The sequence below is a fragment of the Cyclopterus lumpus genome, chromosome 19 (assembly GCF_009769545.1).
Source record: "Cyclopterus lumpus isolate fCycLum1 chromosome 19, fCycLum1.pri, whole genome shotgun sequence".
NCBI classification, from domain to species: Eukaryota; Metazoa; Chordata; class Actinopteri; order Perciformes; family Cyclopteridae; genus Cyclopterus; species Cyclopterus lumpus.
The window spans coordinates 4,953,293-4,965,388 of record NC_046984.1 but is presented as its reverse complement, the minus strand read 5'-3'; the positions used below and the strand labels follow the sequence as shown (position 1 = coordinate 4,965,388).

The window sequence follows — 12,096 nt, the reverse complement described above, 5'->3', positions numbered from 1 at the left end:
AAATGAGTCTGCCTCTCACACGGCAGGGTGTGTGTGCAGGGGGTCTATGAGCTATTCCCGTGTGTACTTCTAAGTTTGTGTGCGTCTGTGTGTGTGTGTGTGTGTGTGGCAGTAATATCACGAAACAACCCCGCTGAGTACAGATAGCAGTGCACCTCAGGGCCAACCTCAATGAGCAGGTGTTGTAGAACACACCTACACATGCACACACACACAACTACACACACTGCTGTACACACATTATCTCAAACATGAAAATCACTCGGCTGCATACAAAATGGCATCGTGACGGGTGGTTTTATCTTTATGTATGAGTGTGTGTGTACAGGTTTGTATAAATGCACGTGGATGGAATGTTTTCACGTGTGTGTGTGTGTGTGTGTGTGTGTGTCAGTGCGTAGCTGGCCAGTTGCCCTCGCTGATCTTTAACAAGGCACCCAGGGAGCATAGAACCCTGCTCCTCCTTTGTCCGTCTCTCTGACTTTTAAATGAAGCCCATTTGGTCTGACGGGCAGGACCAAGGGAGAAGAAGCAGCTGTCTCAGCAGTCCATCCCTCTGAACTAATGGATGGCTTTTTTTCCCGCGTCTCCGACTTTGAAATGTGAAGCTCCGACAGTTAGAGGAGGGGCTCCGCTGCGTTTCTCAGCAATCGAGAGGTAGAAGTGAGCGAGTCCGATATCGTAAAAAAGATTTTTTTGAAGTTTATGTGCCTCGACATTATATCTTTATTCCGTGGCACGTCCATTTCGGAGACAAACGCTGCCAACAAATCCATCATTTAAATACTTCGAAGGAGGATAAAGTGGTTATTATTAATAAATGATTCATTAATCCATCTGGAGATCAGTGTGTTGCACGGTGCAGTTTTTTTTCCCTCACGAATTTCTTCCTGGCACTTGGCGTTCTTTTTCATCTCCACATGAAACACGTATCTGCTCTGAGTGACAGATGTTTCTTGGGAGCCCCTCCCTGTAGCCCACATTTTCTCTTTTTGCCACCGAACAGCTCCACCGCCATCTGCTATTTAGTTGAGAAGAAGATTTGAGCACATAAGGTGCTAAGCCCAAAAGTGTCCACAAGTCTCAATGACAATGTCAAGACTGCAGGCTGCCAGCAACAGGGACCTCTCCAGACTGCCGCTGACGACACTGCTGCAGCTAAAATAGCGTCTTCTACAACAAATGAGTCATAACTCCTTTGTCATTTCTTATGAATACATGTCTGCTTGGCAGGCCTTTTCTCTGTCGGAGGCGGATGTGTACCCAGCGTCACCCTGTATTGTATAAGTCATACATGGCATGAATCATCTGATGCAGAGAGCGCGTATGAAAAGAAAGCCTGGCAGCAAAGACTAATGTTTATTTGTGCGATTCAGGGAGTTTCTTGGCAATTCATAAAATCTTTGTCTCGGTATTCATATTAGTAATATTGCCACTTAACACCGAGATGTAAAGAGCGAGATCGTCCGCTCGGGGCGGGCGAGAGTGGAGGTGGGCGGGTCAAACGCACAGCGGGCTTTTTGTCCCGGAGGCGCTGGCGTGTGCGAAACTACGAGTAAATGGTGACGTTTCAGTCGGTAGTCACGTGACTCGCATGCGTCGTTGGTCAAGTTAAAGTCAACCTCGCTCTTTTTCCTGAACCTGACTTTGTGGTTCCGTTGCCTAAATCTAACTTCCCCTAAAGACCGAAGTTTACTTTGAAAAGACACCGTGTGACGAGTGGAAACTGACATGCTGCCTAACTTGAAAAGACAAGCGTATCCACGGCCTAAGTTATTAGAGATTGGTCCAATAGCTGAGGTTTCAGTCTGGATGGACACATCAAACAAAGTTTGGATTAAAACAAACAAGCATTTAACGATATCCCCAGTTGATACTTTTCCCCTGACCAGCGATTGGTTATTTTATTCCGCTTTGGCCCCGATCTCTGCCGCCATTAAACCCTTAACGAGAGAGCGAGGAGATCCAGACTGTGAATGCCAATGAGCTGGTTGTTACACTGAGGCTCGTGCTTTCTGCCGGGCCCACGAAGGTCCAGCTGGGATTGACAAATCTGAAATGACAAATGATGTGCTACCTAATGTTTTTTTGGAATAGTTTGAGACGATTGTAGTGAAAAGCCTGTCACCGCCCTGTGAAATCAGTCACTTTCTGACATGATGGACAGTTCCGTTTGAAATGAAACTCCTCCGATGTCTTTTTTTTACCATTACCTTATCGCAGGAAGAAAAAACCCAGCATGATGAATGTAATGGCAGCCTTACACGTGAATGCTTCAGATGGTGGAGATTAAAAAGGTTGCCCGTGCTGTGTCGGCCTCCGACTCCCTGTCCTAGATAGCTTCAGCTCCACCGGCGTCTGTCCTCACAGAGGGTTTCTTTCATCCTCTGTATGTAAAAAAATATTTAAAAAATGGGACAAAGTGAATCATTAAATGAAGTGTTTTTCAAGTGAGGCAGGTGCATAGGAAAAATAAGATCTTGCTCACAAAAAAGTCCTCCTGCCTGATGAAAAGTCAGCGGCAATTAAATGGGTGATTATTGATGTGCAAATATTCAAGGTTGCGATTCCGCAACTACGGCTTGCATGTTGTTTTTGCAAGTGTGCAGTGGCTGAGACTCGTGGGTGTCGTATGAGGCTGTTACGGTTTGTGTGTGTTCGGGCGGTGGTGCTGTACTTCCCACGTAACGGGCAGCACTCCACTAAAAAATAGTTACTTACCACTTGCTTCGAACTGTTTCTCGACTCTGAGCGCTGCCACGGTGGAAATGAGCCCCGTCAGAAAGGACGTGACAAGTGGTTCTCACCGCGACGACATCAATTGCATATTTAGTCTGTGTCATTACCTCATTATGGTCTGCCTCATCCCATGCTGCCTGCATCATATTTTATTCCCTCTATTCCATCTTCTTGGGTCAGTACTTTCATCACTAATGAGCGACAAGAGGCCTCATCGGCAGCGGCTCGTGGGGGCGAAGCCCGTCCCATCTGAGGCGGCAGGATGGACGGCGGAGAATGTAGCAGGGGATGAGGGAAAGTGAGGAAGAAAGGGAAGGAGGGAGATGGATGGAGAAGAGGGATTGGAAACGAAACATTGAAGGTACAGCGGTGAGCTGTACGATCCGTCACCGAGCTCTCTCGGTGTCTGTTTCGTGCGCACACAGACACACGCGCCTTTCCAGCTTCCTGCATATTAAAACGGACGTGCAAGGTCAGAGTCAAAGGCTTTTTTTTTTAGGCTTTATTCTTTGGCATCTGTGTGAAGTGAGCTGAGAGGAAGCTGAAAAGGGTGTGTGCGTGTGTGCGTGCGTGTGTGTGTGTGTGTGTGTGTGTGTGTGCAAATGCATCTGCCTGCCTATACTCCCCATTGAGCTAAGTGTCCATACAGTGTAATATCCGTCTCACGTAATCGCCTTCAAATATTGATCCAGCTATCATATTCACTGCACTATTGGACCAGACGAGGGACGATTGGTACTTGCGGTTTGCAGGTTGATGGAAATATTCTGGCAGCAGTTTTAATGTGCACGTCAGTTTTATTTGTCCCCTCTCAACCTCAACTTTATTTTTGTCATTTTTCATAACATTTCTGCATTTAATGTTTTGCTAAATTCTAAATATACTTATTGGCTTTCTTTATGAAAGGTACAACTGCATGCTAAATACGTAGCTGGCTCCGTTTTCAAAACGCCTGACTAAAAACCTTTTTATTTTAAGAGTTTAATGCTGGGATAAGAGATGCAGCCATTGCAATTTTCTTGTCTGATTCCGATATCCCTTTTGACCCTCCAATTTTAATTTTAAGAACTATATTTGACCGCAAGGCTCCAGTTTTTTTTTCACCACCATCCCTGAGTCAACTCCAGCAAACATACTAAATGATATCCTTTTACTTTTATATTGTCACTTCTAGTTGTGCTATCGCTTTCCCCCTGCTTTCAGTCTTTATGCTAAGCTAAGCTAACCATCACTTGGCTTTAGCTTCATATGTAGTGGACAGACATGAAAGTGGTGTCAATCCTCTCATCCAACCATTCATATTTCCCCCAAAATGTAGCTGTTGTAAAGAATTTCCCCCCTGGAGATGTAGCGAAATAAAAGTACAAGGCAGCAACATGAAAATAACGTTATAGCTAGCTACATTTTGTGTAATTTCTTGTTCAGCTGTAACATTGTTTTTGCCTGTAATACTCCTTTTTGAAAGATGCCTGGGCTTTGGTTAAGGATGCGTACTATATAACCGCATGACATCACTCACTTATATTTTTATGAGTATACCATGTTATTTATTTGACTTGCATGAAAGGGAAGTGCAGTAGCCAAGGTCAGCCAGTGATTATGTCCACAGATTATCATCTGAGAGACGATGGATGGCAGTGCTCTTTATGGATCACTTCATAGTCAAGGGGGGAGTGGCTCACAAACTCAAATCTTGTAGTCGATAATATGTGTCACATGTGGGTGATGCAAGGGGATGGAAGTGTTATTGTTTCCGTTTCCATAAACATGGAGCAGAAAACATGGCATCAAACAAAAATATGAATACAATTTTCAGTAAATGTCCGTTAGAACAACTTTTGTTAATTGCGATAAACAATGTTACTGTCATTTTACTACCATATTTTTTTCCATCCAATATAATAAATACTATATTATAATATTAATTCATGTACAACCTTTCAAAGAGCAAGGACCTTTTAATTCTTAAGGCATTTGAATGTAAAGCCATCAACCAATCATTTCATTTGGGCCGAATTAACTGATTGGATGCCTGATTAGACCTGCCGGCCTGCCTGCTCTTATTCTGCCTGTGCACTCACTGTGCATCACTGAAGTTATCCACAAGATGCTAGCTTGACAGCTGTGAGTACTAACAATAGTCATTTTCGTTTTTTTTACTATAATTATGTTTGTAAGGATGCTTTTGGGGGAGTGGCTTTGGAGGCGGAAGAGACGGTCTTTCAGTGTTTCCTACTTGGCGGCTTTCTCGATCGATTTACGACTTTTAGACACTGCGCTTACATACTCTTGCTGGTTTCTCCAATGTTACCAACCCAAGCTTTAATTTGAAGAATAACCCGGCTTTAAGCAGTTTGGTTGTGCCTTTGCTTATTAAAGAGCAAGGTTGCTTGTAAGGAAAACACATCCTATAGAACACTACTTTTGCTCAGCAGATGGTGCAGCTTAACACTTGATTTCATTCAAATTCCAAATATTCTTACTTTTTAAAAATGTTGCAAATAAACGTTATCCCCCTATCATTTTCACCCCTCATCTTAAAACATGCCATTATTATTAAATTCTAGAGGAATGCACTTTATATTCCCCGCCAGCCTGTCTCATTCGCATATCTGTCTTGCCATGATGGTCTCGTCTCTCTCGTTGAGGTTAAAAGGTCGATCCATCAAAATGTCTGTCTGCCTTCGCACGGTCAATGTTACTCACCTTTTTGTCTCTGCCTGTCTGCATCACCTGCAGTCCTTCTCTCACGATCACCACCTTCTATATTTTTCTGTCCCTAATTGGATTAGGGGAGGGCGAAAGACAGCATTTCCTTGTGGTTTACTCAGATTTTATGGTGGTTGATAAACACAAGAGCCACGCGAGAGGAAATTAACTCATGGGGCAGATCGTCTCTCTCCCTCTCTCTCTGTCCTCACACTGCAATCTTTTGTCACTTCACCCAATGTGTTTTTTCAATTTGACACAGCTCACGGTGATAACCACTCATTAAACACCCTTCACGGACTTCTCTGGCTGGAATAAACAAACAAAATGAGGGCTTCAGCCAAAATAGATTGGTGAAAATGCGGCCACGGTTGAGGGGTGCAGAGGACCGGGCGGAAACAGGAGGTATACGTAGGGGTTAGAAAACAGTGTTGGAATGAGGACGGGGAGTGATGTAAGTAAAGGAGAAGATGGTGCCGTGGATGTAAATAAGTTTGACTAATCATCCCAAGTGAGAGTTGATCCAGCTGAGAAAATTAGTTACACTTGCCTTCGTAAGTGTAATGAGTTTTTCTGTCTGACAGAGCTTTATGATGCCCACCCTCCAGCTAAAAAACACCTGAGGTGACATTATCCTGCATGGCAGCGTGGTGCAGTCAGAGGTAATTGTAATTCACATGGGTGGTTATGTAGTGTGATACTAATGATGCTGTGTTGAACAGGGAGAGCTCAGCACTTTGCTCAGCTAGCAGTGGTGGAGATCCAGAGTTTTTTATTATTATTTTTTTCAAAGGTCAAACAACAGGACATGGTGTGCTTTTGATTGATTTCACAAATGTACATAATTTATTGAAAAGTTACTTTGAAAGAGTGGCCCAAAAGACAAGTTCAAAAACGTGTTTGGCTTTGCCTCCCAAAAACTTCAAATGAGTCATACAGCAAAGATTAATTGACGTAATTCTGATCTGCCACCTCAGTGATTAAGGTTTGGTCAGGTTCAAGCAACCAAAACTACCTCAATGGTCTTAACAAAAGGTCAATGTTGATTTCAATCGGATCAGTAGATATTTGCCCATTTGTCATGGAATTGTCGAAGCTCTAATTTTCAGTCCAGCACTTTAAGGACTTCAAGATTGAAAGTCCATTCTTGACCTTTGAAAAAAATGTGACCAAACAATCTCACGACAATGCCCATTGAGTATCGTTAGCTCCCTACAATTAGGGAAAGGTCATGGCAATGGTTCGAAGAAACCAATGCTGACGGTTGGCAGGATGCCAGAATGCATTTAGATTTCTTACCAGACCGCCGTAGGTCTTCATCTCTGCTTATAAGGATAGTAGCTTGAGGCTACTTTTAGCATAGCACACCAGAATCTGAGAGAGTTGCATTGTAGGTAATGTAGTCAGCAGTGTTTGACAGCCGAGAAGAATTCATCGAATAAAAAAGATGATGTCTCTTTTTCAGCTACATTGATTTTGATAAATCCAAAATGTCTAAAGGCCTAACTTTGCATCCCATTCCTTTTTTTTTATTTGTTAATTTTTAGGATTTCTTAGTTCCCAGTACCTTTTGGCTTTTATGTGGGTACTGACCTTGCTTTGTAGAGCATAATGGCAGATGGGAAAGAGCTTGACATCACACTCCCAGTACTGCAGGATTTACCATGAGTATTTGTAAGCAGAATCTCATAAAACAGTGTTGTAGAAAACTGGCTGAAAGACTTCTTCTTTAATTTAGTTGCTTATTGTTTTGTTATGCATGCTGTCTTTACTGTGTAGGCGACAGTGATGCTGTAGGTGTGAAATAACATCAGCTACCAATGCAAATTTGTGTTTGTCATTGCTCATAGATAACTCTGTTGTTTGATCAAAAGCTTTTCATATAACTACAAGGAGACTGAAAATAAATGGCTTCACAGGTTTGCTACTCGTGACAAACTCTGGCAGAGATGAAAGTCATAATTACAAAGCATTTTATTCCTCAAAAGGTTTTGTGGCTGGGATGTCAAGCAAATGATGCCGTGAACAATAATTGGAATGAGAATACAAGGAGACTTTTATGTCTGTAACATTGGCTCTTGTGTGGATACATCACCCTCTGATCATCAGATCAGAAGGTGATGTATCCACACAAGAGCCAATGAGCAAAAGGGGGTGGGGGGGGGGGGCGGGGGGCGGCAGGGTGGGAGACATCAAGTCTGACCAATCCCGCATGGAGCTCCTGGACAGCTCCACATGTTATGTAGTGTCATGCCATGATTCATCTCAACATTGAGCCATGCTCACTTCACGTTGCACAAGTTTTCCATTTCGTTCTCATGTCCTCACATTCTTCTCACTCTTTGTCAGGCTTTAGATAATTCCCACGGCACCGTGGCGATGACACTCGTCATGATCAGTGTTTATTAAGTCAGTCACTGTGGCTATTCGAGAATATATAAAGTGTGGAATGATGTGCAGTCTATCATCGGTTGCTAACATTTCCCTTGACAACATGGCTCTCTCTAAATCAGATCACTGATTGTGGTTGGAACAGTCAGGTGCAGGAACATTGCTAATGTTTTTACTTGTGTCTTTCCTCAGCTCTCCTCCTTCTCTATGACGTCACCAACAAAGCATCCTTTGACAACATCCGGGTAAGAACTACCACACTCTGACTTATCACCCCTTTCTTCCCTTCTTTGGTAGAAACTGAAAGGAGCAAGGAGCAAGTTGAGGTGGTCCGCGCATGCGATACATTTGCGCTGGAGGGATTATATATTCTGTATATCATCTGGTTTGGGTAAACCTTGGAATCCCAGAGGAAGAGCCTGAAGATGATGCTGGGGATGGGGGGATGTCTTGAATGGGGATACAATGTCAGCTCTTTCAAACCCGATACCTCGGCTTTGGGTATTGGCCAATACAGAGTACTAGTCCGATACCAGTGTTTATTGATAAGCGCTATGCCTGGGATCATTCTTTGGCAATCCGATACTAGATTGGCCCGATTGTCGCTGATACGCGATCCAGCTATTTTGGGTCAGTATCTGTGCATCGCTAGTCTGGACTATCCAGATAAGAGACGGAAAATCAAATGTAGTGGCTATTTTGTATATTAACAATGTTCAGGACTTGGATAACACCCTATTTTCCCTCTTTATACCAGCGAAGACATTGTCTGGTTGCCTGAATTGAGAGGGGGCAATGATCCCTAGGTGGTTGCAATCGCTGCAGTGACATCTTCAATGATACCTGGTGCCACATACGCATGCATTACCCCTCTAATGTGTAGATGGCCGTGCAGGTGGAGGATGCTACCTGTTTGAGAGCTGTGTAGATTCACGTTGTCTGACACAAATTGTGGGTTATTGTAATTCTTTGCACAACAAGATAATCAGTCGAATGCCGTTGAATGTTAACGGATTTCGCCTCATGTAAACAAAGCAGAAACATACATTATTTTAGGTAAATTAGGATAGTGCTCACTGAAAGTCTTTCTTCCGCCGAACATGCAGTTGCATACGAAAGTTCTCAAAGTGACGTGTAAAGGTCCCACTGCGCTCATACTCAAGGGCAGGGTTCGTATAACGATGGATGACCACAGTGGCAACACATGATTAGATTAGAGCTCACTTTTTCCACTAATGGACCCATCTCTTTGTAGTCGCAGCATGTCTCTGCTCCGACTGTGATTTTCCGGCCATCTCCTGCCCCATTTGGTGTCTCTCCCAACGTCCCTTGTAGGTGCATTACTCTCCTTTGATTAATTCAGAGTGAAGTTAAGGGCAGAATATGGCCATTACAAGAGTGTGTGTCTCACACATCAAGGAGAGGAATGGCTCCATAGCCGTCTGTCTGGTTCGATGCATTTGCGTGTGTGTGTGTGTGTGTCTCTTCTCCATTACACCAAACATTTTATGCTGTTTTACCCTCATCAAGTTGGTGTCTAGGGTTGTTTTTGTTCTGTGGCATTTTAAATTACTTTAAGGATTAAGACAAACCACAAGATAAGAAGAAATTACCATAAAGATTGTATGGTGTGGCCACCAACCTTTTAAAATATTCTCTACCGAGTCCAATCTTTCATCTTAAGCCCTTCAATGGGTGAAAAAGTTTAATCCTAATTTGCAACAAAGTCAACTTTTTCAACCTCATTTTTCCGAACTGTTCAGAGTGCTCTTCTGTCTGGTAATATTTCTGGATCAACCCTGACTTTTAGCCTCCCACCTGAGAAACTAATAGGTGAGTGTTAAAATGCCGCCTGTTTGCCATGGGTTTATGTTTATGTTCAAATTGGGTGAGCAAATTCGTAAAGATCCATAAATTGTTATTTAAAACAACTTCCTGCATTTCTACACCACCTAACCTCTTGGATTAAGTCAATAAACAGCCACATGTGCTAGTTTGGATTGATTGGGTGCACCGAAAAGCCACTTTGATACGGCACCTTTGGGAATGTCCCATTTCTTTCAGACAAATCCTGTCCGAGTAGCCAGCTAACATTTGTTATGCTAGCTCGCTAAGTTATCATTGACTCGCAAATTTGTTCGGCATTTCGATATAGCTAAGGTAATGTTTGGCTGGAATATCAGCGGGCGAGGCCGGTTCTTTCAACCCAGGCTAGCCTGCCTTTTCTTATGTTCTATTTTCACTCCATTACCTTTGTCAACTGTCAGGTGTGGATTGACAGCCTGTGAACATGGGTTTGACTGATCTAACTTAGGGTGGTCCAAAAATGTTTGAAATTCATGTTACTTTTGTTAATGTTGCTGCAGATAACACAATTATCATTGATATAGGCTGCTTAGATGTAATCATTGCATTTGCTCTATTTGCTCAGGCGCCTCTCTGTATTGCTACTAATATATATATATATATATATATATATATATATATATATATATATAATCGCCTTATAATAGAACAAAAATGTATTCTGGTTTAGCACAGTCTGTCACTGTATGTGGTGGAAAACCAACATTGTCCTATGACCTCTTCTTTAAATGTATATCATGTCATTATTGGGTCCCTGTCCTGGATGCACTAAAGTGTGCTATGAGCTGGCTGCATCGCGGTATAGAATGAGTCTAAAAGACAGTGACATGCTTCGCCCCACAGCCACAAATGGCACAGGCAGGTCATGGGTCACTGCGTGTTAGTATTCCTGAAAACCACAGGAGCGTCTCCCATCACCCTGCCGGGTACTATTGTTATCGGAGCAATCGGAGAACACAGGAGCAGAAGGGGTGTTGATAATTTTAAATCAGAAAATGTGGTCAAACTGGAACTATGGAACTAAATGAGGTGATGTATGGGCGGACCATGCACAGTACCTGTGGCATCCACATGGGTTTTTTTCTTCCTAATTTGAATTTATGACGCAATAGCACTCTCTTTAGTCTCTGTATAGCCTGTGTATTACTTCACGTCTCAAATATCACAATTTTGGGCTCAGATAATAAATCTTCCTTTATCAGAAATGATTCCTCCCCTCCAAAGTCCCTTTGATCATTTGTCTTTGTTATATGTAGTTTTTATCATATTCTCCCCCTCCTCTGCTTCTCTCACTGTAGAGATGTGTGAGCATATTAGCCTATTACCATTTTAAGTGACAACACATGCAGCAAAAGTGATCGAATGGTCCAGAGCAGACGCAAACAGAGTGGGAGGCTAATGGAGGGAGGGAGTGTGTGAGTGAGCGTGTGTGTGAGAGTGAGCGTGTGTGTGAGCGAGTGAGTGAGCGTGTGTGTGAGTGAGTGAGTGAGTGAGTGAGTGAGCGTGTGTGTGTGTGTGAGTGAGCGTGTGTGTGAGTGAGTGAGTGAGAGTGTGTGTGAGTGAGCAAGCGAGCGTGTGTGTGAGTGAGTGAGCGTGTCTGTGAGCGAGTGAGTAAGTGAGCGTGTGAGTGAGTGAGCGTGTGAATAAGTGTGTGAGCGTGTGAGTGAGCGTGTGAGAGTGAGCGAGTGAGTGAGCGTGTGTGTGTGTGAGTGAGCGTGTCTGTGAGCGAGTGAGCGAGTGAGTGAGTGTGTGAGTGAGCGTGTGTGTGAGCGAGTGAGCGTGTGAGTGAGCGTGTGAGAGTGAGCGTGTGTGTGTGTGAGTGAGCGTGTGTGTGTGTGTGTGTGTGTGTGAGAGTGAGCGTGTGTGTGAGCGAGTGAGTGAGCGTGTGTGTGTGTGAGCGTGTGTGTGTGTGTGTGAGAGTGAGCGTGTGTGTGTGTGTGTGTGTGTGAGAGTGAGCGTGTGTGTGAGCGAGTGAGTGAGCGTGTGTGTGTGTGTGTGTGAGTGAGCGTGTGTGTGAGTGAGCGTGTGTGTGAGTGAGCAAGCGAGCGTGTGTGTGTGTGAGTGAGCGTGTCTGTGAGCGAGTGAGTGAGCGAGTGAGCGTGTGAGTGAGCGAGTGAGTGAGTGAGCGTGTGAATAAGTGTGTGAGCGTGTGTGTGAGCGAGTGAGCATGTGTGTGTGAGTGAGTGAGTGAGCGTGTGAGTGAGTGAGCGTGTGAATAAGTGTGTGAGCGTGTGTGTGTGAGTGAGTGAGTGAGCGTGTGTGCGAGCGAGTGAGCGTGTGTGTGTGTGTGTGTGTGTGTGTGAATATACAGTATCGGCTTTAATTCCTCTGGAGGGGAGAGAGAGCACACCTGTTCAGCACGGCGAAACACACACACATGCAAAAGCAATT

General features: G+C 43.8%; 1 protein-coding gene across 1 annotated transcript in view; it reads left to right on the top strand.

Moving 5' to 3' along the window:
- The window catches only part of LOC117748615 (ras-related protein Rab-26), a 64,954-nt gene that overhangs the window by 28,795 nt on the left and 24,063 nt on the right, over nucleotides 1-12,096 (top strand). Inside the window, exon 5 of the mRNA XM_034558545.1 lies at nucleotides 8,032-8,084. Coding sequence (XP_034414436.1) covers nucleotides 8,032-8,084 — 53 coding nt within the window. The remainder of the gene's footprint in view (nucleotides 1-8,031; nucleotides 8,085-12,096) is intronic.